This window comes from Arachis ipaensis, chromosome B3 (assembly GCF_059453495.1).
Source record: "Arachis ipaensis isolate K30076 ecotype BB chromosome B3, ASM5945349v1, whole genome shotgun sequence".
Classification (NCBI taxonomy): domain Eukaryota; kingdom Viridiplantae; phylum Streptophyta; class Magnoliopsida; order Fabales; family Fabaceae; genus Arachis; species Arachis ipaensis.
Genome location: NC_142438.1, coordinates 79280881 through 79305804, shown reverse-complemented (window position 1 = coordinate 79305804; position 24924 = coordinate 79280881). Strand labels below are relative to the sequence as shown.

The following is a 24924-nucleotide window of genomic DNA, read 5'->3' as shown; positions in this document are numbered from 1 at the left end:
TTTAGAATCATCATATTGGGTTCATACTTTCATGTTATGATACTCTTCTGTGCTATGGCCCTAGAACTGACGTCTTTCAAGTAAGGTATGTTAAAAGATGTTATTCATTATTGTTGAACTTAGTCTAATCTAATCTGGTAAATTATTCAACAGATTACTAATTGGCATTGTTTATTCAATAGATTACTACTACATGTACATTAACTATGGCAGAATGGAAGCAAATGTTAACAGCATTGTTTATTCAAATTTTACTTTTTTTTTCACTTTCCTTCCAAAATAAGGTTTAGATCTGTAGACAGGATTATTTACTTTAAAATTTGATCAAAGCATCAACTAAAAGCTTTGATGTAGCTAATAGAATTTTTTTAGCATAATAATTTTGCATTGTTCAATATTTTTTGAGTAAATAATTTTTAAATAAGTGTTTTTTTAGTTAATATTGTAGAATTATATATCTACAAGTTTAATATTATTTATTTAATATTTTTTATATTAATATCTCAAGTTTAATAAATATGATATAAAAAAAATAAATTATAGTAAAAAAAATGGTATAAACTATTGAAGTTGGTCATTTTTTAAGCTCGGATATAAAATTGCAACGGTTCAAAACCGTTGCAATTTTTTAAAAAACACACAAATTTACGGCAATTGTGTAACCGTCGTAAATTATTTTTTAAATCCGCTTACTAAAATAGCGGCAATAAACAACCGCAAAATCATCAACCTAATCAGTGAGGGTTATATCAGCGGTTCTTAAAAATCGACGCAAAATCAAATTTCCATACCCTAAACAGCAACGATTGCCAAACCGCTGGTATGTTATTTTGCAGTCGTTGCAATTCCCTAAAAAAAATCACCGCTATTCAGCGTGTCCTTTATAGTGTCTCAAAAAAAATTAAAAAATAATTGCTAGTTGACTGCAATCCTTGTTGGTTACCTAGCAAATGTTTCTAATAACATAGTAAATGTTGGTTGATTTATTCAAAAATACCAAAAAATGTTTAGTTTCACTTATTAGATAGAGGGTATAAGTATTCTCAAAGTTTAGTGCATTACATGTAGGGGTGAAAATGTGATAAGTTTTTGTTCTACCCGATCCTGCTCTACCCTACAATAATTCTATAGAATTCGTCCTACTCTTATTTGCGGGTAATAAAAAGTTAAACCCTAATCTGTCTTTGCGGGTACCCGCCTCGCTCCTACTCGTCCATATAATGATTAAAATTTAATAAATAAAATTAAATTTCAAAATTTATACAACTATGATTATATACATAACATAAATTAAAGTAAAAATTTAAGAGATCCGCTAGAGAACTAATAGGGGTATAACCAACAACAAGCCAACAAGCATGTAATGGTCATTAATTATTAATTATTTAAATTTTTCTTTTTAAAAAAAAACTTTCAAACTAAAAAAAAACACTAAAACATAAGATAATGAATCATCCAAATTCTAAGAAAAAAATATACATAGGAAAAAGAATCATCCAAATCCTAAGAAAAAAACATACAAAACATTAAAAAAAATATCCAAAACTAATAAAAAGAATCATCCGAAATTTAGGAAAAAGAAGCATAAACAACTAATTAAAAGAATCATTCAAAACCAAATAGGAGGAGGAGAAGAAGAAGAAGAAGAGCCGTAGAGTGACCGGCGACGACATCTTAGATGGCGTTGCTTGCGCGGTGGGGACTCGCAGTGTCGCGAATGGGGGCTCGGCAGTACAGATGCGTCGGGACGGTGGGCAGCGGCGTTGACGAAAGAAGGACGGCGACGGAACGAGAAGAAGAGGCGACGGACGGAATAAACCTTCAACAAGCAAGAATGGGGGACCAACAGGCAAGACTGAGGCAGACCAAGGAGGAAACGACGTCATTGTTAGAGAGGCTTGACTGGCGGTGCACTGGAGCAGCGGCAATAAGGGCTTTGAGTGAGAGCGATACACACGTTGAATTACATTTAATGATAATGACAGTGATAAAAGGGGTAATTGCACTGAATCCTACAATTTCAAATTACGTAATTAATGCAGCAAATTCTGAATTAATGAAATAAATTAAAAATTAATAATTATTAAAATTAATAATTAAATAAAATTGTTTAAAAAGTTGGCTTATTTATGTTATCTACCTATATTTTTTCAAAACTTAAATATGATATAATATTATTAATCATTTTACTAATTATATATATATATATATATATATATATATATATATATATATATATATTGGGGGGTGAATAGGACGTGGGTATTACCTAAACCCAACCCGTTAAAAGCACGCTCTGAGCGGGTAAGGACGGGATGAGTACCAGATAGTGTTGTCATGTATCTAGTTGTAAAATTATCTCAAAACCTCTCTACTTTACCTATGAAGTTCCATTATGTGCGTTCTACATACCTGTATACTTTCTTCTTGTCTTTCGCATTTCTCTTGTCAAAATGACTACCTTTGCCCTGTAATATATAGTTTTATAGCGATGGAGGATAATAATAATTGAAAGAAGATTCATCCAAATTTAAAAATTAATATATAGTAATTTTCCCCTTAATTAGTCTAAAAGACAATAAAAGTGCAATACAATATATACAAATACCATTTGATGCTAAGAAAGAGGAGTGAAGGAAGTGAGACTCTTGAAATGATCCCATGTCTTCTCCCACACAACAGCCTCATAATTACTGGATCTAGATTCATCTTTGGCCTCCAACACGAAGCGGTAGTTGAATCCGGCAACAACCTGCATATCGCCCTTCACAAGTTTAACCAGCTTGAGGTTCTTCCCAGATTGCTTGTTGTACTCTGTCACCGCAAATTCTGCAAGCTCAGTTACATGTGGATAGTTATCAACGTCCTTCAAGGCCGTCCAGTGGCCGCCAAGAGAAGCAGCCATGCCGGAGAGACAAGTAGAGAGGAGGGCAACGAGGACGAAAACGAGGTAGTAGCCATTATTTCTCATGGCTGGTAACCGTTTTTGGTAGCCAAGAGATTTGAATTTGTGTTGTGTTTTGTGGTTTTTGGTAGGGCTATGCATGATGGTTGGAAATTTATTTATTGGAGAGGAAAGAGAGTAGGTAACGGTGAATGGTGAATCTTGATCTTAGTTTCTGAATTCGCTACCCTGTGATATTTAATTATTTATAGCCATTATTCATGTCTCTGTTATACATTTACCCTCCAACAATGTGGTCAATGGGAGACAAACAAAAAACATCCTCCTAAATCTACACACATCAAAATAAAAGTAGTTTGAGATTTTATTATTTTGGTAACTCATATTTAAGTACAAGTAGTAATAGTAATAATGTGACAGTTCTATATAAGAGTTTGTTATTAATCAAATAAGTTATTGTTATACAAGAAAAAATTTAAAATTCTAATATTTATTTAAATGAATCAGTGAGATAATTAACTTACTCTCTCTTTTTTTTTTTTTTGGGACTTGAAAAGTTAGTTTTTTTTTTGGCCATACATAAGTTAGTTTAAAACTCACAAATTAAATTAATTAAAAGGTGAAATCTCATATCAAATTTTGTTGGGCCGGATACAAAATTGACTGTTATCTCAAAGCATTCAGGGAGAGGGACAGTGAGGCCCAAGGAAATAAGAATAGTATTACCCACCAACAGAAAACTGTGTTAACCCAAAAGTAAAGCCGGTAAGAACTTTGCCTTTAAGGTGTAAAATTTTTTGTTTTTGGACAGAGAAGGTGTAAGATTCAAAATGTCAAAATTTTAATGACAAAAAAAAAAGTCAAAATTTTATTCTGCCAACAATTTGATTAAACCAATCACATCTCTAATAATATAATAATAATGCCTATGTAAGACTTTTAAGTCTTAACCCAACTTTTTGAAAGGGACTCCGAGCCTAAACTTCGGCCTTTTAAGAGGATCCAAAAATTGAGAACAAATCATTTTAAGAAGATTTTGAGCTCGTGACAAAAATAAAAGCATTTAGGCTCATATGCTTCTAGTACTTAAGATAATTTTTATTTGTACTTTTTCACAATAAAATTACAAACATTTGGAAAAATCCATCGAAGTATACATCGGTTCTTCGTAGTACTCCAGTACTCCAAACGTTTATGATATCTAGAGTGAATAGTGTACTTTGTCTCACTTAGATCGTGCATTATTGTGTATTTATAAAATTATTGTGTTTATAAACAGTTGTTGACAAGTTAATCTTAATACCCATTAAGTTTGTTAGAGAAATTGACGGAAAGAACTTCTCTTATTCATTTTATTTAGATTCCAAGTATATAGGTTCCAATTGAACGGATTATAACTAATCACAATCCAATCTAATATGTTAAGAATAAGCAAAACAAACCAACTTTTAATTAGTTAAATTTTTATTCTTAAATTATTTTTTAATTCTTATATTTTAAAAATAATAAATACGTCATTATCCCTTACTGTAGAGGACAACGAAATTCAGTTGGGAAAAGAACAAATGGAATCGAACCGTTCAGCAACCTAAACTAGGCAACGCCAATCTCGCTTTCTATTTTCTATTTTCTATAATTTTCCCTAAAACAAAGCAATGAATATAATTCTGATACCTCGAAATAACAATATAATACACTATTATAACATAATACTCAATAATAATAACACGAAGCTCATAAGAGTTTTTATTAATTAAAATACTAACAAAGATGACTATATGATTAATGAAGAGGAGTGAAGGAAGTGAGATTCTTGAAATGTTCCCATGGCTTCTCCCACACGACAGCCTGATAGTCCTGAGTCTTGGATCCGTCAGTTGCTTTGAGGTCAAGACGGTAATTTGTTCCAGCAACAACCTGACTCTCTCCCTTAACAACCTTCACCAGCTTCAGTTTCGCACCGGAACGCCTGTTGTACTCCGAGACTGCATAATCTGCGATCTCAGCCACGTGGTGGTTGTTCTGGAGGTCCTTGATTGGCGTCCAGCCTCCGACTAGAGCGGCGAAGGCTGAGATCGAAGCGAAGAGCAGTACGGAGAGGATGATGACGTGGTGAGGCCTCGTGATCGCCATTCTTACTTGAAGACTAAGTGTTTGTGTTATTGTGTGAACGAAGAGTGCGGTTCGGGGTGGTTGCAATTTATAGAGAGAGAGAGAGAGGATAATAAGGTAACGGTAAAGCGTGTGCCTATGCTTTAATAATTTGCCCACAAACTTCATTCATATTACGAGTCCATCATTAAGTAAATGCTTCAACTTTTTTTTGGTGACTAAGTAAATGCTTCAATTTATTATTCTTCGGAAGTACATCAGTAATAAACACAGTTTTCATATTTTCTTACTTCTTACTTATTGCTTAAGACTTCCCTTTTTTTTTTTTTTTGTCGTTTTACCAAGCTAAGTTTTGTTACGGTAATATAACTGATTCTCTGATATTTAAAGAGTTCTTATCAATTAATAATTATATTATAAAAGGAATGATAGTGACTAATAAAAGATCATTTATGCCCTGACCTTAGCTATCAAATAATCCCTAAGCATGTTATAAAATTTCTAACCTTTCGAAATATTTTCTCATTGTACTATGTATGTAATATTATAAATTAACCTCGTTAATTATATAAAAATATCAAAAAATAAAGAATACAAATAATTGTGTAATGTAACAAGGTGAAGTAACCTGAAGAATTGAAGATATGAGTAACCTACCGACATACGCATGTTTCTTAGCTGGTGTCCACTTGGCACTGGTTAAAGGCTACTGTTTGCCACTAGATTTGATGAATCGGATAAAGTACGAAACTATGTGATTTGGATAGACACGGACAACAAAACTTTTTTAATTATTTAATTAATTAATTAATTAATAATCAATGAATATTTATATTCAAAATGTTTAATGTTTATATATTATTTTGGTGTAAATAAAATGATATTAAGTTACAAAATGTAATGTCAGTCATTTTCGATTATAATTAAAATATGAAAGGACATTGGTCACAAGAGGAAGGGGACACCTGCATGGGGCCAATTCAACACGCTAAGTAAGGAATTAGGATATCATAATTTATTTCGAAATGATGGGATATGGAAGAAATAATATTGGAAATTTTGAACACTCAACAAAAAAGACACGGCGCAAATTAGGGAACCATGTGCTGGTAGCCCACAGTAACTACAGTCACAGATGAAGACACTCAGCTTCACCTACCAAACTCAACTCACAAGTTACGACTTACTAGCTCACAACCTTTCTGGAATCCACTAATGTCACCCACAATAATTATTCATTGCAATTAGCCTCGCCCGTATGCATTTAAGCTAGTCGTTTCATTTCAATTAATGCATGCCTTGTTAATATTTTTAATTTTTTATCACATGCTTTGCCTTTGTTTGAAATTTAAGAAAAATAAAAAACTTTTTCTTGTATTTTGATTTTTGGTCATATATGTATAATTATTTATCTGTCTTTTTTATTAATTTAAATATTTTTAGAGAAATATTTTGTAATATGACATTAAAATTTTATATAAAAAATTTAGTTAAATTAAAACAACAAAGTTTTCTTATGCAAAAAAGCATGTTATTAGAAATATAATTACTTGTATATACTTCGTTTTATCTGTTTAAGTTCTTAATAAAAGTATTTCTAACATGTTTTTTTGTTTTTGTATATTAATTTAAGAAAAAGTTTGAGGCTTCGATTGTTGGACTAATATTTTTTAAAAATAAAAATTTTCATTCTTTAATTGATATCATTTTTTAATTTTTTTATTGTCAAATTAGTTTTGCATAGAAAATTTTCTCTCATCATCATAAAAAATCAAATCAAATAATGATTTAATGGATATGGATAATATTTTTTAAAAGGAAAAAAAGAAGACACAAAAGGATAGTGTACTCAGTCACAAAAAAAAAGGATAGTGTACTCAGTAATGTATTGGTGGTACTCAAGCAATTTGAAGCCCAAAATAGCATGGGTTTGGGTTGTCCTTGTTACCAAATGCTAATAGGTAACTGTGGACTTTGTTGGAAAAAAAAATAGAGGACAAAAATCCCTCATACCTGAAGAGCCAAGACCAGAAAAAAAAATTGTCAACACCTTTGACCACTAAACATTTGCTTATTATGATTTAGTTCAACTGTAATTCAAAATTTAAAATCATATTTTGAATAGTAATTTATAAGCTCCATCCTTAGTCATAATAGCTCTCTGTGATCTTTATTGATGGTGAATAAGTTGTGGTTCCATTTGTTTTTATTCTTGTTTGTTGTGCTCTTTTGTAAAGATCTTAGTAGAATGATAATTTTATGTATTATTAATTAGTTGTAGTTTAATAATGATCTCTTTAATTGTGGATCGATTATTTGATCATTTTTATCAACAAACTTAGTTAGTACTTTGTGATAATATGGCTTAAAATTTTGAGTCAGTCACTTTTTTTTTATCAAAAATATTGGATATTTTATTGTAAAAAAAAAAAGTAAATAATACATTTGTCTATGAGACCAGAATACAAACATAGTAGAAAAGTAAGATATTTCCAATTGAAAGTAGAATCAGACAAAAAAAACTTAGAAAGAAAAAACATAAAATAGAAAAGTGAATTAAGAAAATTGGTGGTGGTGTCTCTGGTCCTTAAAGAATTCATTAGCAAAGTATAAGATTTGGGATAGAATTTTTCTAATCGGCTTACGTTGGCCTTCAAACACCTAAAGATTTTGGTCGATCCATACTCTCCAAAGAATATTAGCTACTCTGGCTAAGTTATTCTTGAAGTCTGGTTGTTTCACTAATGTTTCCACAAGTTTTATCTACCATTGCCAAGGTTGAAACTGTGGGTTTTGGGGATCAAGCTGCTCAAAGGTGAGTAGTCCCAGGCACTTACTATTTGAGAGCAAAAAACTATTGTATTGAGTGCTGATTTCGGAGTAGTAATACAACGGAGGCACTGTTCACCAGCATGAAGAAGGTGTTCATGGAGTTTCTCTTTCATTGCCAGTCCGTTATGAAGTTGTTTCCAAACAAAAGTACGAATTTTAGGTTGGCACTTTAAACTCCAAACAGATTTTCAAATTCCTTTTTCTTTAAATCTTTTTAGAAGAAGGTCAATTGGGGGTGGAAGAAATGATATACTTTGGAGTATCCCAATTTGATAGTATATTGTTCTAAATTATTTAGAGTTCGGGTGAGGGAGTTTTCTACTTCATCTATTGAAGTTTAACCGATTTGAATTGTAATTTCTGAGTTGAAATGTTCTTGAATCAATTGTAGATTCTAATTTTCAAATGCATCTAGAAGTTGTTTCACTCAGAAGAGATCAAGATTTCTAGCTTCATTGGGAGGGAGTCTGAAAAGGGGGTTCAAACCCAACTATGGATCATCTATGAACTTTACAATCCCTGTTTTGACACTTGCTATTCAACATCTTTTTCAAGCACCTTCCTTCCTTCCAGGAGGTTTCTCCAGGTTCAGGATGGTCTATTTCCTGCTTGAGCTTTTAAGAACGAGGTAAGCATGAAGTATTTATTTTTGTATATCTTATAGAAGAGTGAATGTGATTTTGTTAGTAGTTATCAGCCTTGTTTAACTAACATTGCTAGTGTAACGACCCAATTTTCAATATGTCTAGATCATACCAAAAATTGAGCGCTACCAATTTGTCTTTCTAATTATTATCTATTATTTATCATATGAGCCTGATTCGTTGTTAAAAACGTAGTTAATTTTTGAGGTTTTTTTTTCGATAACGTTTGTCTAACGCTCGGAATCATTCACCAATCAACTCGCAAATAATAACAGATACAACAGTTATAAGCAACCACACATAAATACATCACAAGCAGTTAACAACATTCAGTGATCCAGCCTTTATTAGAGTATAGACTTTTAGTTAGAACACCTCTAGATATAGCTAGATAATAACAATATACATATATATACATACAACATCACGGGCCCTGACCTATTCAAGAAGTCCCTAAGCTGGCACCCAGGCTAGTCTAGACTCTATACTCGCCTAGTCCCTCTAGACTACTAAAGCGAGGAAAAGTACGTTCTAATTCTTCAAAACACGAGTCAGGTCGAATGTCATCAAAAGGTGGTAGGTCGTCTACTACTCCTCTGCACGATCATACGTCGTCAAAGAGCGTCTCTCTAGTATTTCATCAAGTAGCCACATAACAGGAGTCTCGTACACAGGATTTAGGTCAGAGTTCGCATACAAACGGGGTGCAGACGATGGCTGGTCTCACAGTATATACATATAAACATATAATGGAGTTCACTCTAGACTCAGAAGACTACCTAGAGCGGAATCCTTTTCGCGAACAATCGTCAGCGAACTACGGAGGGGTACTCATGCTTCCATCTGAAGGGGGAAGGGAGAGAGAAGGGGTAAGAACTGGGGAGTTCTTAGTAGGGTCGGGGTTATTAGTTAAGTTCATTAATTCTGTGTTGTTTAGCAGATAAATAGAGAAGATAGAGAAAACAGATAGCAGAACACAAACAGAAGAATACAAAAAAATAACACAAACACAAACACAAAGAATAAAATACAAACAAAGAAAGCATACATTCATGCAACAATCATAATAGAGAAAATGCACAACCAAGTATGATGCATGTCTAGCTCTAGTGCAGGTAATGAGCTCATTTGTCGGTTACATACCCGCTCCCGACATTACCCGGAGTCTTCTGACCAAGTAGGGCTTCCCTGTTGGTAATGCCCTTTACAAGAGTCCTTTGACTTGTGAGGCATACCCCTGCAAGAGTCCTTTGACTTGCATGGCAGAGCTAGTTAACTTATATCTGCTCAACACACTCACTGTAAGAGTCCTTTGACTTACATGAATATATGCTAGTTGTGTTTTCTCGATACCTCTGTAAGAGTCCTCTGACTTACAGAATAGCATTATAGCTAAGTATCCCAAGAAAGCACTCTCAGTGGTCGTACTACCATCTATCTGACTGCCTCTCTGCAGCAGATTATTACATAATCATTCTCATTATTCATCATCACTTTCACATTCTTATGCAATACCTCTTTCTTTCTCTGTTCAATCATACTATACAAATTTTACAGACTTTTCTTTGGTGTTTATCTTTTCTTTAAATTTTTATCTTTTATTTATCTTTGCCTCATTAACATGTTATTACCACTCCCTAGGTGTTTTATGAAGGTAATTATGAGATTCTGCGCTTAAAGTTGTCTTTCTAAAACTTTTACAGAAAATTGCTTTTTCGTATTATTTTATTCTTTTTATTAAAATATTATTTTTAATTAAATATTATTATTTAATATTTTATTATTATTTATTATTTTATTATTAAATTTTCGAAAATTACCCCAATTTAACTTTTAACCTTTAAAATTTACTTTTTACCACCCGTAACTTTTAATATTTCTACTTTAACCACCCTAACTTTTAGAAATTACCAAATAACCCCCCAAACACCAAAATATTTGCTTCCTTGCCCTTTAATGGATCAAAAAGGTGTTCTTAATTGTTCTTCACCACACTCAAAGTGTTCTTCGTGTTCTTCATAAATTGTTCAGATTCTTTCTTTGTTTTCACCCGTTTTTCAATCTTTTCAGCGATGGATCTTTACCATAATTCAAAATAAAATTGTATCCACTAAAGCCCCATATTTTGCCTTGATTACAACACAAATTGAATCCCAATTTAAGGGTTAGGGTTCGTTTTTCCAGCAGCTCCAAGAACACAAACTCATAACTTGAATTTCATCAAATTTAATCAAATTTTCACCAAAATTTCAACAAGAATTACTCATATAAACAATCCATTTCAAGCATAACCAAATCATATCATAATCACACATCTCAAACACAATTAATCGAGATTATTTTCGTCAAACCCCACCTAGTTTTGCTGCTCCTAATTCGCTTATACTTTCAGGTGGTCCTTAAGCACTTTTTCCTCCTAAATCACATCAAGAACAACTTTAAATCCAAAAACCCCCCAACTAACCAAATCTCACTCAGCATGTTAGGAAGGGATTTCTCACCTTAGAGTTGCTGGAAATTAACATTTCTTGGCCCTCAAGTCAAGTTAAGCATGATTCCTAAGGAAGAACATCAAGAAAACACATGTTTAAGCATGTTTCTTTGAAAACCGAATTGAAGAGGGAGGAAGACAGCCATCTCACCTTATTTCCAGCCTTGATATGTTATATGGTTATGTAGAGGAAGAAGAGAGGATCATTTTGGTGAAATCGGAGTTTTGATTTGAGTTTTAGTTCAGAAGAAATCAAGCTTTGAAGATTAAATGTTCATGAAAGTTTCTCTCTTTTCTCTCTTATTATTTTCGGCCAAAATGAAGAAATGAGATAGCCTTGGAGGTCTTGGGGGTGTAAGGTAAGTTGTGATTGGTTGGCTTGGGGGTGGATTAAAATAATATTAAAATATCTCTGGTATATAACTACTAAAACTAGGTGTATCGGAACACTTGTAAAAATATCTCTAAAAATTATTTTCTGAGCTACTAGCATAAATGACACTAGTAACATATTTAATATGAGAATAGAACATGTATGATGAGGCCTTAGCATTGCTAAAGTCATCAGAGAGTGCTGGTGCTAAGCTGCACCAGTAAACTGTGAACCCGGTTAAACCGATTTCCTGTTTTTAACTAAAACAGACCAGGTAACCTTATAATATCATTCTAGCAGCTTCTAATACTCATATAATGATAATATTATACTATTATCTCTCTTCTCTCATGAATCAAGTCCAGTTCGTCAAACTGAGACTATTTACGAAAATCAGAATCAAAACTCCTAACCGATACGGTTCAAAAACTAGGTTCTTCACGATTGCGTTATCGAGCTTGCCTCAGAAGAGGTTCTAGCTTAAGGATGACATAATGACAATGAGGATTGAAATAATTTATGATATATAAGAGGTGTTCCCTTTACTGATCTTCAGGAGAAATCCGTGCCTTCAGAAAAGATCTTGCGTACTCGAAAATCGAGGTTATCACAGCTAGGTTGAAGGCCTTTAGATCTTTGAAATCCATGTCTCCTTCATCTTTTGGTCTACTCAAAGTATCCCAACCAATTCAATGTAATTTTAGTTTATTTTATCTCTGACCCCATAAAAAAATTATTATTATTTTCTACAATTCATCAATTAGAGATTCTAGAAGCTTAAAGCAACTTAGTGTGTAGATTGGAATGATTGTCCTTACAGATTTTATCAGTATTTCTCTCCCACTAGCCGACAAAAAAAGAACGTTTCCAGTGATTAAGCTTTTTTGCAACTTTGTCTTTGACATAAGCAAAGGTCTCTGCCTTTGATCTCATGATGGTAGAAGATAATCCTAGATATTTGTCTTGTGCACCCACATTAGAGATACCTAAATGTTGGTCAGGTCTTGTTTACTCTACTGAGGAGTGTTTTTACTGAAGAAAATTACAGATTTATTAAGGTTTATCCTCTGGCCACTGAGATCACCATAAACTCATAAAGTATTCATTAAGTTTGTACAGTTGAATTGGTTTGCTTAACAAAAAAGAAGCGAGTCATCTGCAAATAGTAAATGATTAATAGAGGGGAATCTATTGTTCAACTAAAGTCCCTGAAATAGGTTATTCTGTTCTTCTTTGTGGAACAGAAAAAAAAAAAAGACTTTCTGCATATAGTATAAATAGATAAGGGGAGAGGGGATCTCCTTGACAAAGCCCTCTAGATAGTTTAAAAAAAAACAATAGGAGAACCATCCACAACAACAGGATAAGAGATGGTAGACACACATTCTTTCATCCAATTAATCCATTTATCAGAAAAACTCAACTTTTTCATAACAAACCACACAAGGTTCCATTTCACCTTATCATAGGCTTTACTTATCTCAACCTTTAAAGCTAAATCATAATCACCATAGCTTTTAGATTTAAGAAAGTGCATGGATTCATGAGCTACCATAATGTTATCACTAATAAGCGTCCTCAGATAAAAGTGCTCTAATTGTCACTAATGATTCTATTCATGAGAGGCTGGAGTCTATGTACTAAGATTTTAGAGATAATTTTATAGAAAATCGTACTCAAGCTGATGGGTCTAATATGATTCATAAACATAGCATTTGGGATCTTAAGAATGAGACAAATTTGAGTATGATTGAAACCTTTGATAATATTGTTACATTTAAAGAAGTTTTTCACCGTTTTGCACATTTCTGACTTGATAACAACCCAATAAAATTGAAAAAATTTAGTTGTAAAGCCATCATCTCCCAGGGCAGCATCTGGATTAATGGAGAAAATAGCTTTTCTGATCTCTTCATCTGTTACTGGCTTAGTCAGATTGTGGTTAGTCTCAGCTGACACTTTTCTCCTTAAATCACCTAGCACATCGGAGGGGTCTTGAATATCCCCTGCTAAAAACAACTCCTGAAGGTATCTCTGAGCCCTCGCCCCTATGGATTCTGGTGTGGTACACCATAACCCATTCTCGTCTTCTAGCCTCCATATCTTATTTTTTCTGTTTCTGGCCTGATTCTAGGAATGAAAAATTATAGTGTTTTGATCCCTACACTGCAATTACTTCACTCTAGATTTTTTTCCAGAACCTCTCTTCTTTAAGATAGGCTTCAAATAACTCATCCCCAATCTGTAAAATTTTAGACTTCTCAACTAGCTCCGGATGCTCCTTCAAAACCGTGAGCCTGTCCTCCAATCTCATAATCAATTTCTTACTATTATTCATACCAGAAGATTACCACTTCACCAGTTTTTATCTGCATAATTTTAGTTTTTGAAACAGCTGGTACATAGGAGATCCTTCTATATAAATTGGCCAAGTCTCTCTAATTATTTTATCAACCATCTCTTTCTCACACCGTCTTTCTTGGAATTTGAACCTCCTCTTACTTTTCATTATTTCTGAATTAGTGATCAGCACGAGAGGCCTATGATCTGATCCCGAGTCCTCTAAATGAGCAACAATGGCCATTGGATATTCTTCTCTTAGTTTTTTAGAAATTAAAGTATGGTCTAACCGTTTTCTGATTGCCCTTTTTTGACAGCTGTGATTCCACCAAGTAAACTTTTCACTTGTGAAACCCATATCCATCAGATCACTCCTATTAATAAATCTCCGAAAACTCTTAATAGATTATAGAGATTTTTTTCTGCCGCCCTCCTTTTCGTTGTTTGTCAATATTGCATTGAAATCCCCCATAACTACAAATCTATCTCCTGTTTGATTGAGTATGTTGAGCAGTTTATCATATGGATTCTCTCAGATTTGATTTATACTGCTTAGGTGAACTCCCAAGACTTTTCAAGTGATCTATCTTTCTTGGTCATCTACTGAAACCCATATAAAGAAATCCTTCGTCATCTGGATCTCCAATTTCACTCTATCCATCCATCCAACAACCAACCCTCCTGCCATTCCATGCGGATGAACATGGTAACTCTTTTTGAATCCACACGTTCTCATCTGCATCTCTACGAACGAGAATATGATGTTTTGTCTCACATAGATACATCACCTCGGGAAAATTGAATCTTTGGATCCCTTGAATGTTGTGAATTGCCAGGGGTTTTTCCAAATTCCAGCAATTCCACATCATTATCTTCATATCGATGTGGGTGTCTGATTTTGGTAGCACCCTCCTCTCTTTCATCAACAGCTTCAATTTTACTACTCATCATCTTACCGTCCTGCCATTCCTCCATCTCCTCTTGTCTTCTTTTAGTACCAGCAACATTTTTATTATTCTCCTCAATAGTGTTCTTCCTTGTCAGGTATTTCAGTTTAGGTCTCTTGTTGCAACCTCTGTTTTTTTGTTGAATGCTGCCAATTTGAAAACTTCCTATTTTCTCCCGTTCTCCAGTTGCACCATGAGCAGCAGAAAATGCTTGTGTTCTATATTCTACCTATTACTGATTTTCAGCAACGGGGACTTATCTTGCTAAGGACTCACTTCTTTCTATTTCTGAGTAGGAGAGGTATGACTCCCATGATTCTCTATTACAACTAGTTGAGAGAAGCTTTTAATGAGGCTAGTTGGTGTGGGCTTTCTGATACGTGGTCAAGGGGCATTTTTGTCATCTTAGAACTAAGGGACGGAATGATAATCTTGTCATATTCAAGGATTTGAATTCTAGAAGAATTGTGCCATGTCAGTCTTGGACATCTAGAAGACCAAGAGTCCGTCTCAAAAACAGTGGTGTTGAAAGGGCAACAATTCATAAAGCCCATTAGGTTAAGGCAACACAACAAGAAGCCCAATAAAGCTTTTCAAATTCAATGGGAGGCATATTTTATTATTTAATTTTGAATTTTTAGGCCTTTATTTTAAGTTTATTTTGTTGTTAGAGTTTGTTGGAAGGTTTGATTTACTTTTGATTTGTTTAGTAGTATTTTTTAAGAATTTTAAATTTAAATCAATCTGATCTAATCTAATAAGATCAAATTTGATTTGAATTAGTTATCATATCTTTAGGATTTTAAAATTTAAATCAAATCTGATCTAATCCAATAAGATCAAATCTGATTTAAATTAGTTATTTTATCTTATCTTTTAGCTAGTTTGTTAGGAGTCTATTTAAATACCTTTGATGAGACAATTTACATAACTTTGATGAATAATATTTTCTTAGTGCTTTATGCACTTTTTTTAGTGTGATTAAGTGAGGTGAGTGATTTGCTTCGCTTGTTGCATGGAGAAGATTGAGTGATTCAATTTTCATCCCTCTGATCTACGTTGTCAAGGACAAGTTCTTTGAAGGTCTAATAGGGAATCCTTTCCAGTCACCTAGGTTGCTAAGAACAGGTATCTTAGAGGTCTAGTTGAAAAATCTTTATCTATCTTTTATGTTTTCGCTGTCTCTTTATGCCAATAAATTCCTCTTCTTGATGCCTTTTTTTCTTGTCCCCCTTCCATTAGGATTTTAATACTTCGAATGTATTAAACCCCAACATAATTCTTATCATCTGGTATGTTACAGTTGTAGGTAAATTTTTATTTATCTGCACGTTCTAGAATTTTGTTTAGTCTCATTAGTTTTCTTTTTCCTAAAGAGTTAAAAAAAACAAAAAGAGTCTTAAAAAAATGTTTGCGTACTACGATAGTGATGATGAAGGAAGTTCATATGCTAAAAAGGGTTCTCAGTTGCAAATTCCTGCCTTCAAAGGGAGGAATGATCCTGAAGCGTATTTTAAATGGGAAAGGAAGGTATAATCAATTTTTGCAAATTGCATCTTTCAGAGGAAAAATTGGCTTATAGAACCTTTTTTCCCTCTGAAATGATGCAATTTGCAAAAATTGATTCTACCTTCCTTTCCCATTTAAAATATGCTTCAAGATCATTCCTTCCTTTAAATGCAGGGATTTGCAACTGATATAAGCTTCCTTCATCATCACTATCACTATCTTAATACGCAAACATTTTTTTTGCGACTCTTTTTGTTTTGTTTTTTTTTCGTTTTTTTTTAACTCTGTAGGCAGATAAATAAAAATTTACCTACAAGTAACTGATACCAGATGATAAGAATTATGTTTGGGGTTTAATACATTCGAAGTATTAAAATCCTAATGGAAGGGGGAAAAGAACGGCATCAAGAAGAGGAATTTATTGGCATAAAGAGACACAACGGAAATATAAAAGATAGATAAAAGTTTTTCTACTAGACCTCTAAGATACTTGTTCTTAGCAAACTAAGTCACCGGAAAGAATTTCCTACTAGACCTTCAAAGAACTTGTCCTTGACAACCTAGGGTGAAAATTGAATCCCTCAATCTTCTCCATTCAACAAGCGAAGCAAATTACTCACCTCACTTAATCACACTAAAAAAACGTGCATAAAGCACTAAGAAAATTTTATTCATCAAAGTGATGTAAATTGTCTCACCAAAGGTATTCAAATAGACCCTAACAAACTAGCTAAAAGATAAGATAGGATAACTAATTTAAATCAGATTTGATTTTATTGGATTAGATCAGATTTGATTTAAATTTTAAAATCCTAAAGATATGATAACTAATTCAAATCAAATTTGATTTTATTATATTAGATCAGATTTGATTTAAATTTAAAATCCCTAAAAATACTACTAAACAAATCAAAAGTAAATCAAACTTTTCAACAAACTCTAACAAAACAAACTTAAAATAAAGGCCTAAAAATTCGAAAATAAATAATAAAATATGCCTCCCATTGAATTTGAAAAGTTTTATTGGGTTTTTTTTGTTGTGTTGCCTTATCCCAATGGGCCTTATCCCTTTCAGCACTACTGTTTTTGAGACGAACTTTTAGGCTTAGTTTGGTAAAGCTTTTACTTTTTAAAAGTAGTTTATAAAAGCTAACTTTTAAAATATGGTTTTTTAAAAGTTATAGCATTTATGTTTGGTAAATCAAATTAAAAATTGCTTTTAATAATCACAAGCAACAACAATTACATTTGGTAAAATAGCTTTTAAAATTTAAAAATACTATAATAGACATAAATGCAAGCATTAAATTTGAAAATTAGTTAACATATGAGGTTATATTAGACTTTTAAATTTTGAAAAACACAAGCCAACTTTAAAAAGCTCTATCTTAGGTGCTTTCAAAAGTACGCCGATCTTTTAAAAGCTGCAAGCACAAGCACATGATCTTTTTTATTTACCAAATACAAAATGAGGAGTTTGAGCTTTTAAAAAGCACAAGCACCTCTTCGAAAAGCTTTACCAAACCAAGCATTAGTCTTCTAGATGTCCAAAACTGCCATGACACAATTCTTCTAAAATTCATATTCTTGAATACGACAAGATTATCATTCCGTTTCTTAGCTCTAAGATGACGAAAATGCCCGCTCACCACCACGTATTACTTTTGATTCGCTTGCTCTGTTTCAGACTCCCATCTACCCTTGGTAGGGTTGAGGTTTTCCTTTAGCTCCTCTAATTTCCTCCTTATTAAATCAGCCTTCAGATCCGGTTTTCACCTTTCCTTTTTATTTTCCTGATCCTCCAAAAGTTATAGTATTTTACTACAGTTTCTTGTTTCGTGGCACAAAAAACCACAGAAGCAACAATAAATTCCTAATCTTTCATATTTTAGAAGGATTATCGAAACTGTTCCATCAGGACTAGCTATTTTAATTGATTGTTTCAGGGTATTTGTTACATTCACGTTAACTCAAACCTTCAACAAGTCACCAAAAAAAACCTTCAACAAACGATCCTCTCTAGGTTTCATTAAAAACAAATCCGCCTCCAGCACTTTCCCTAACCGTGAACCCACCTTCTTTGTCGCTTCCTTTGTTTTACAGAATTTAAGGAACCCTATAACTGAATCTACATTGGGATATTTGAGTAATTCTGTTCAGCAATATTCATGTTCGAATTCCATCTCCTTAGATAAATGATGAACTGTTTAATTTAAATAGCTAAGAAGATCCTCATTTCACTCTAACTACATCTGATTCCTGTAAAAAGAAGAATTGAAAAATATTATCTCCATAGAATTTAATCCTAAGTCCCTCTCGGTGATTCTAGATAGCCTCGAAGACTGCCTCTATCGTCCCTGAACTAAAATTTCTGTCTACCATGATCCTCCCCATTGTGCTACGGTGACATTCTTCCATACCAAATTTGATATCTTCATCCTCCAGGAAAATTATTTTTTCTCCTAGGTCTTCAGTATGATTCTGATCTCTCATTCTCATCCTTTCAATTCTTAACATTGTAAAGACACTCAATTGAAAAACACTCGGACTATTATTATTAATTTTCATTCGTTGATTATTACCAAAAGACACTCAACTCTCACTTTATTTTGACTTTTACGCACACAAACTCTAGCAGTCACACATTATTTTGAAGTTAGCCAGTCACTTTCTATTGATTGTATTATAGATCTATTTTGTATGTTATTAAACTTTGGTGTGCCATTTGGATATAATTTATTCACTGCATTTGAATATTTGATTACAAATCAATGACAAGTATCTATCATCGTTGACTGGAAAATATAAATCGCTAATTAGACCATGTCATGGTACAAGAGAGAAAGAAACCAAATCAAACTAACACACTATACTAAGTTTTAATGAAATCATTACAATTAAAATATAACCACAGCTGCAAATATACACAATATATTATAGGAAATTGAAGATTCTTTGAACTAATTGGATTGCAATTTAACATACGGATTATTGACCTGTAAAACAAATCTTCAATTTCTTTTTTTATTGGTGAAAGAAAACAAATTACAACATAAATTGATAAAATCTTCTCTTCCAGAGAACAAAGATATAAATTAAAATCAAGAAACAAATAGAGACGGAGATCTTTCTCTCCCTTCTTTCTTTTTTCTTTTTCCTATTGATATACTACTATGTACAGGACAACAGGGAGGGTATTTCTTTTTTTTTTTTATCTTCTTTTTTTTTTTTTCCAATACTTACCTATATATATATATGATAGACACACCAAAAACTTTACAAACCAAGTTGGAATTTGGTGAAGGAATCAATCAAGTCCGTATAGGAGCTTTTACCTGTGTCACCCATTGAGTTCCATCATTTGTTCCAAAAACAACACTCCCTGCGATCGAGAGCAAGACTTACAACATGAGTATCATTTTTAACCAAATTACTAAACTTATAAATATTTAAAAAAATGAATTATTTTAAATGTAACGCACCTAGTGTGGGCATGAGAATGGACAGGACGACAATCCCGGCAACCTTAAGAGGGACACCGAGCTTAAGCATGTCCTTAATTTCAATGTGACCAGTGGCAAATCCAACAACATTTGAAGGTGTGGAAGTTGGAAGCCAGAAGGCAAATTCGGTTGCAATTGCTCCCGGAACCATAAGAAGAAGAGGGTGCACATGCATAGTCCTAGCAATGTGGTACAATAGTGGCACAATAAGTGTGGCAGTGGCATCATTGGAAGTTATGAACTCGGTGATTATGCTACTAATTAGACTGACGGCAGGTGCAATTGCCCAGAATGGTGCATCTTCCAAGAAATCTATGGCTCTTGAAAACACATCTGCTAGCCCACTAGATTGCACTCCATCTGCTAAGGCAAAACCAGCTCCTAGCAGTAATATTAGGTTCCATGGTAACTTCTTGCATTCATTCCAGCTCATTAGCTTCTCCCCTTCTTGCTTCATGTTTGGGATTATGAACAATAACACAGCTACCAAAACCTACATCCAATGCAATGTTGTATAAAATCCTTCTCATGATATATATTTTCGCATGATATTCTCGTACTCGACAATTAATTATGCATACGAGTGAACTGGTTACTCGACCAATTCAAATTGATTCTCATTTTATCTTTATTTTCTAATAAATTTTGTTATAAATATTTTGATTGGGAGAAAGTTACTAAACCGAATTTAAAGATATATGCATAAGAGATCAAAAATCAAGAAACACATACACCAAGTCCTATCTCTAGATTGATAACTTTGTTGAGCTAAAAAGAAAGTGGACAAGGTACTTACACTAACACTTCCGTCACCAACAAGGTTATTGAATAAAGATCCCCATCCAGGAATATCATCCGTGATATTTCTAGTCATCCATAGTAAGATCAGCAGCTACATTATTATATTCATCATAGATAACTCCTTGTTATTAATTATATTAATGCCTTTGTAAACAAAATTAAGGAATTGGAATTTGAATTTAGTCTCACACTCACCCCAAAAACAGACAAGACCATCTTCTCAGCAAAAGACATTGGACCTGTAATCACCCCATTACATAATCCAAATTAAAATTGCATAAGCTTCTACTTCTGTAGCTAATATTGTTATGTGTTGATTAAAAATGCAGTTAGCAGTTTCAATGGGATAGGCAGTTACCGATTTGTCCTTTACTATTCTTTCCAATCAATCGTTATTTCATGTTTAGTTTTCCAAGTAATAAACCTCGGAATTCCTTGTTCAATTGTATCACTATAGCTTGGCTAGAGTTTTGCAATATGTAAATAGGTGCGTGGAATGATGATAAATGCATCTTATAGTGACAGTGTGACACTTAAGTCTGCTAAGAAATAATTGAGGGCATATTATTGAATATGTTAAGCTGTATTAAGAGTTTAATTAATTTCAGTAGTTGAAAACATATCTAACTGTCAGATATTGAATGCGTATTTAAAAAAAGATGAAGTTTTACATCCTTGAACTCCCCCGTGGACAAAACCAAGTTAAACACAAACACGTGATCCACCTATTTTTCAACATCATTTTATTTAATTATTGATAATTGATTGATATATACACAAAAAAAAATGGGAAATGGATGTTCTCCATTTTTTTAACAATAGAGGAAGTAAAGTGTGATCTCTCACCATCAATTTTAAAAGTGAGACCAATAATAAATATAAAAGAAGGAACAATGAAAGATTAGAGATCACACTTTACATTGTCAATTTTTTTTAACAATTGAGAACATCTATTCTCGGTAACCACTTCAAAAACATGGAATGAAAATTGGGGTGCATGTACCATAAAAGGAAGAAAAAAAATAAGATGGAAAATTGTGGTCCACTAATTATTATTTGGTAAATGGCACCATCGAGGGGTGAGGCTTTAGCTTTAGGCCATAAAAAAAAAATAAAGAAAAGAAAAAACAGCAACTAAGGGTGACGCTTTTGGTCCCTATACGTGCCACATAGTTAGACACACATAATTCATGAGGATGAGAGGTAGAGTAGAAAATATTAAAAAGAAAGCGACAAATAAAAGAGTTACCTAGAGCTTCAAGGTCCCTCCTCAAGTGGGCTTTTTCCAAGTAAGCAGACAAGGCCCGGGCCGAGCCCTTTTGAACATAGAGGGAGCACATGATGCACCAGAAGGCAATGAGCAAGAGAGCGGCGACAGGGAAGCCATAGAAGAACCAGGTGCTGAAGCTAATGGGCTTGGCACCAGGCACAAGGCTCTTCCACATCCCAATCAGAATAAGGTTGACTCCCGTGCCCGTTAGCGTGCTTATCCCTCCGATGGGTGTAGCGTACACCACAGTCAACACAACTGCCCTGCTGAACTTGTTGACCGCCTCCGACTGCTCGCTGGGCGGTGGTAGCCGCTGCAGGATACCCGTGGCCACCGGCATCATCATGACCGCCGCCGCCACGTTGTGGAGCCACATGCTTACAAAGAATGTGGTGGCGCACAGACCCATGAGTAGCATTGCTGGGTTTAGCGGGTCGCCACAAAACAACAGCGTTACCTGTGGGTCCCATGTCATGTTCCCAAATCCCAATAAAAATTAATTTTTTTGATAATAAAGATGATGATCCTAATGAAAAGAAGAGAGTGATGACTCACATTCAAAGCCAATCTTCTATGAACGTTGTATCGTTCAACAGCGAGAGCAAGAATGAAACTACCCAAAACAAGGGTGATTACATCGTCCATGTAAGAGTGAGCAACACTATCCGCAGAACCGATTCCAAAGAGAGGGAACAGGAACAGCGGGCACAACGAAGTCACCGGCAGCGGCACCGCCTCCGTCACCCACCACGCGAATACCCATGCAATCACCGCCAGCATCTTCACACTACTTGCCGGAGCATCCTTCAGCTTTACCAGCAAGCATATCAGCAGGGATAGCAAGGGTCCTAGGATTATGTACAAGTTCTTCAGTGTTAGAAATGATTTCAGGGTCATCACTTGCTGGTTGCTGTTGTGTGATGCTGAATCTTGGACTGGCAGCAGTGGTGCTTTCATGCCCTTCTGCTGCTCCTCCACCGACCCCGTGTCTTCTCCGCTCATCTTGGAATATGCTGGTTTGGGATTTTCGGTTGTATGTTGTAACGGGAAAGAATCATTATAGGAGATAGGTTGTTATATACATATATAATAATTGAGTGCGTGTGGGGCTTTATTTCTTCAATTTTCACAAATCACAAGGTACCATGAAGTAGGCAAATTGGTTTTTTTCTTTCTTTTTTTTTTATATAAAATACACCTTACATGATAATTTTACAACGATTACAATATATTTAAAATTAACAAATTTAAATTGGTCTAGTAATAGTTAATTTATTAATTTGTTTAAGTAATGTTAAAAATTTAAATTCTCTCTTAAATATGCAGTCATCTATTTGATAAAAAATAAAATTTTAATTTACGAAATTGTTAATTTGTCGGATATATATATATTGGGACCTTCAAACGTTTACACAAACAAATTATATACCATCCAGTGACAATTATAACAGCTGAAATTGAATTGGATTCTTATTAATAATAGTTTAGATTGTTTTTTGTCAGTCCTGCATATGATTAGTTTCTGGGATGAGATTATAGTTACAATTTAGTTAGAATTTCTAACTTGAATTACTTGAGTGCATTGTGCGTGGATCATTTTAATTGAAGAACGCTGTAAACTGTAGCATTGAATAGTAATTTGGAGCGACTTATAATAATGTATATGTCCACCATGTGGAAGTGGTGGCAATATGATAATGAGTGGGGACAAGGGGTCCTTGATTCCAACCAATGGGGTCCAGTTATGACCGAATTATTATTGAACTTGGCACATTTATGTATTTGTACCTTTGGAAATTATTGAATGTGTTACGAGTTACGACGTAATAAAAAGAATGCTTGAAGAAATTTATGTAGGCAAACGCGCTGAGTGCAGCTGTGCTTTAAGAAGTTAAACTGTATCATGAATTTTAATTTGTGAATAATGACATTTATTTTATGAGACGAATAACAAGGACTAATACTTTTATTAAAAAATAAGTAATTAATTAGTATTGATTTAAATATAAGATGAATATAAAAAATGTATCAGCTAACATTTTTTTATTTTAATTTATTAGTTGGAAATAACAAAATGCATTAAGGTGAAACGATGTTCCTTTCCAACTACTACATGCTATTTTTGTTTTCCTACCGTCTACCGAGACAGGATAAATAATATATAAAAATAAGGATCCGGCTATATATAGTTACGAAAAGACGACCCATGAGAAGGGTAAGATAGAGTGTATCAATAGTCCTGTTTGGGGTAGAGATATTTGCGGTGCGATTTTAATCTGTTTTGAGTTAAAAATTAATTCGATTCGAATATTAATTTTATTTGTGATGTGACTTGATTTTAAAAAAAAAAAATTATCCGATCCGATCTAATTTTAAGTGATTTATATTAAATTGGATTTGTGATTTTATAAATTAAATAAATTAAATATATATAACAAGTTTTAATAATATCTTAAAAACTAATAATAATATAACAATAAAAATAAAATTATAGGTTAGTTAAAATAAATAAATAAATCACTTTTTGAATATAAAATATTTATTAAATAATAATAATACATGAATAATATAAAAATATATAACAAATTATACATGTTATAAGTATAATTATAAATATAATAATAAAATAATAATATTATAGCACATTGTGCGATTTGGATTAGATTTGATCAATTATAAAAGATAAATCCAAAATTTAATTCGATCCAACAGTTTGCAATTTGATTTGGATAGCGGTTTAATTTAAATTGGTTTGGATTTGAATCCCCTATTTGAAGGGGGTTTTTGGTTTTGGATATTTTTTTTAATGGGTATCCATTACGACCATTCTAAATGTTGATAGAAAATATTATTTTGATTCCTAATTCTAAACGTGTATATATCTACACTGTTTTAAACGTGTTGACACTATAGGATGATAAATTTGGAGAATGAATTTGTTAGTTAATTCAGGCATATTACTCTGAAGTACATATACAACGAATTTTTTAACAAAATAGTAACAATACATTGCCAACTTCTTAGCTGAACCACCTAACTTCAACAAACTCTTTTTATATGCTAACTGTGAGTTATGTTTTCTCACTAAATTTTTTTATATTAATTAACTGCCGTTTCAGTATATGAACATTATAAACTAGCAATATTATTTGTAACTCGGTGTTTGTTCTTTTAATTATTTACAAGACTTGAATATG

The 24924-nt window shown here is 33.2% G+C and overlaps 2 protein-coding genes and 2 long non-coding RNA genes across 4 annotated transcripts; 1 reads left to right on the top strand and 3 right to left on the bottom strand.

The window, feature by feature from the left end:
- Positions 1 to 1546: 1546 nt before the first annotated feature.
- Positions 1547 to 3141, bottom strand: LOC107637545 (uncharacterized). The gene is made up of 3 exons (XR_015907589.1): positions 2609 to 3141; positions 2413 to 2468; positions 1547 to 2012 (listed from the first exon to the last, which is right to left on the bottom strand). It is a non-coding gene; the product is annotated as an uncharacterized LOC107637545 (long non-coding RNA).
- A 1445-nt stretch (positions 3142 to 4586) lies between these two features.
- Positions 4587 to 5098, bottom strand: LOC148571268 (cysteine proteinase inhibitor 1-like). The gene has a single exon (XM_088509932.1). It carries the CDS (start codon positions 5036 to 5038, stop codon positions 4688 to 4690), a length of 351 nt encoding a protein of 116 aa, XP_088366058.1. The 5' UTR covers positions 5039 to 5098; the 3' UTR covers positions 4587 to 4687.
- Positions 5099 to 7728: 2630 nt separating this feature from the next.
- Positions 7729 to 12143, top strand: LOC148571267 (uncharacterized). The gene is made up of 3 exons (XR_015907637.1): positions 7729 to 8009; positions 8241 to 8570; positions 11975 to 12143. It is a non-coding gene; the product is annotated as an uncharacterized LOC148571267 (long non-coding RNA).
- A 6998-nt stretch (positions 12144 to 19141) lies between these two features.
- Positions 19142 to 22838, bottom strand: LOC148571266 (tonoplast dicarboxylate transporter-like). The gene is made up of 6 exons (XM_088508867.1): positions 22283 to 22838; positions 21707 to 22184; positions 20653 to 20696; positions 20453 to 20548; positions 19636 to 20149; positions 19142 to 19535 (listed from the first exon to the last, which is right to left on the bottom strand). The coding sequence occupies exons 1-6, from the start codon at positions 22727 to 22729 to the stop codon at positions 19465 to 19467; spliced, it is 1650 nt and encodes a 549-aa protein (XP_088364993.1). The 5' UTR covers positions 22730 to 22838; the 3' UTR covers positions 19142 to 19464.
- Between the last annotated feature and the right edge of the window lie 2086 nt (positions 22839 to 24924).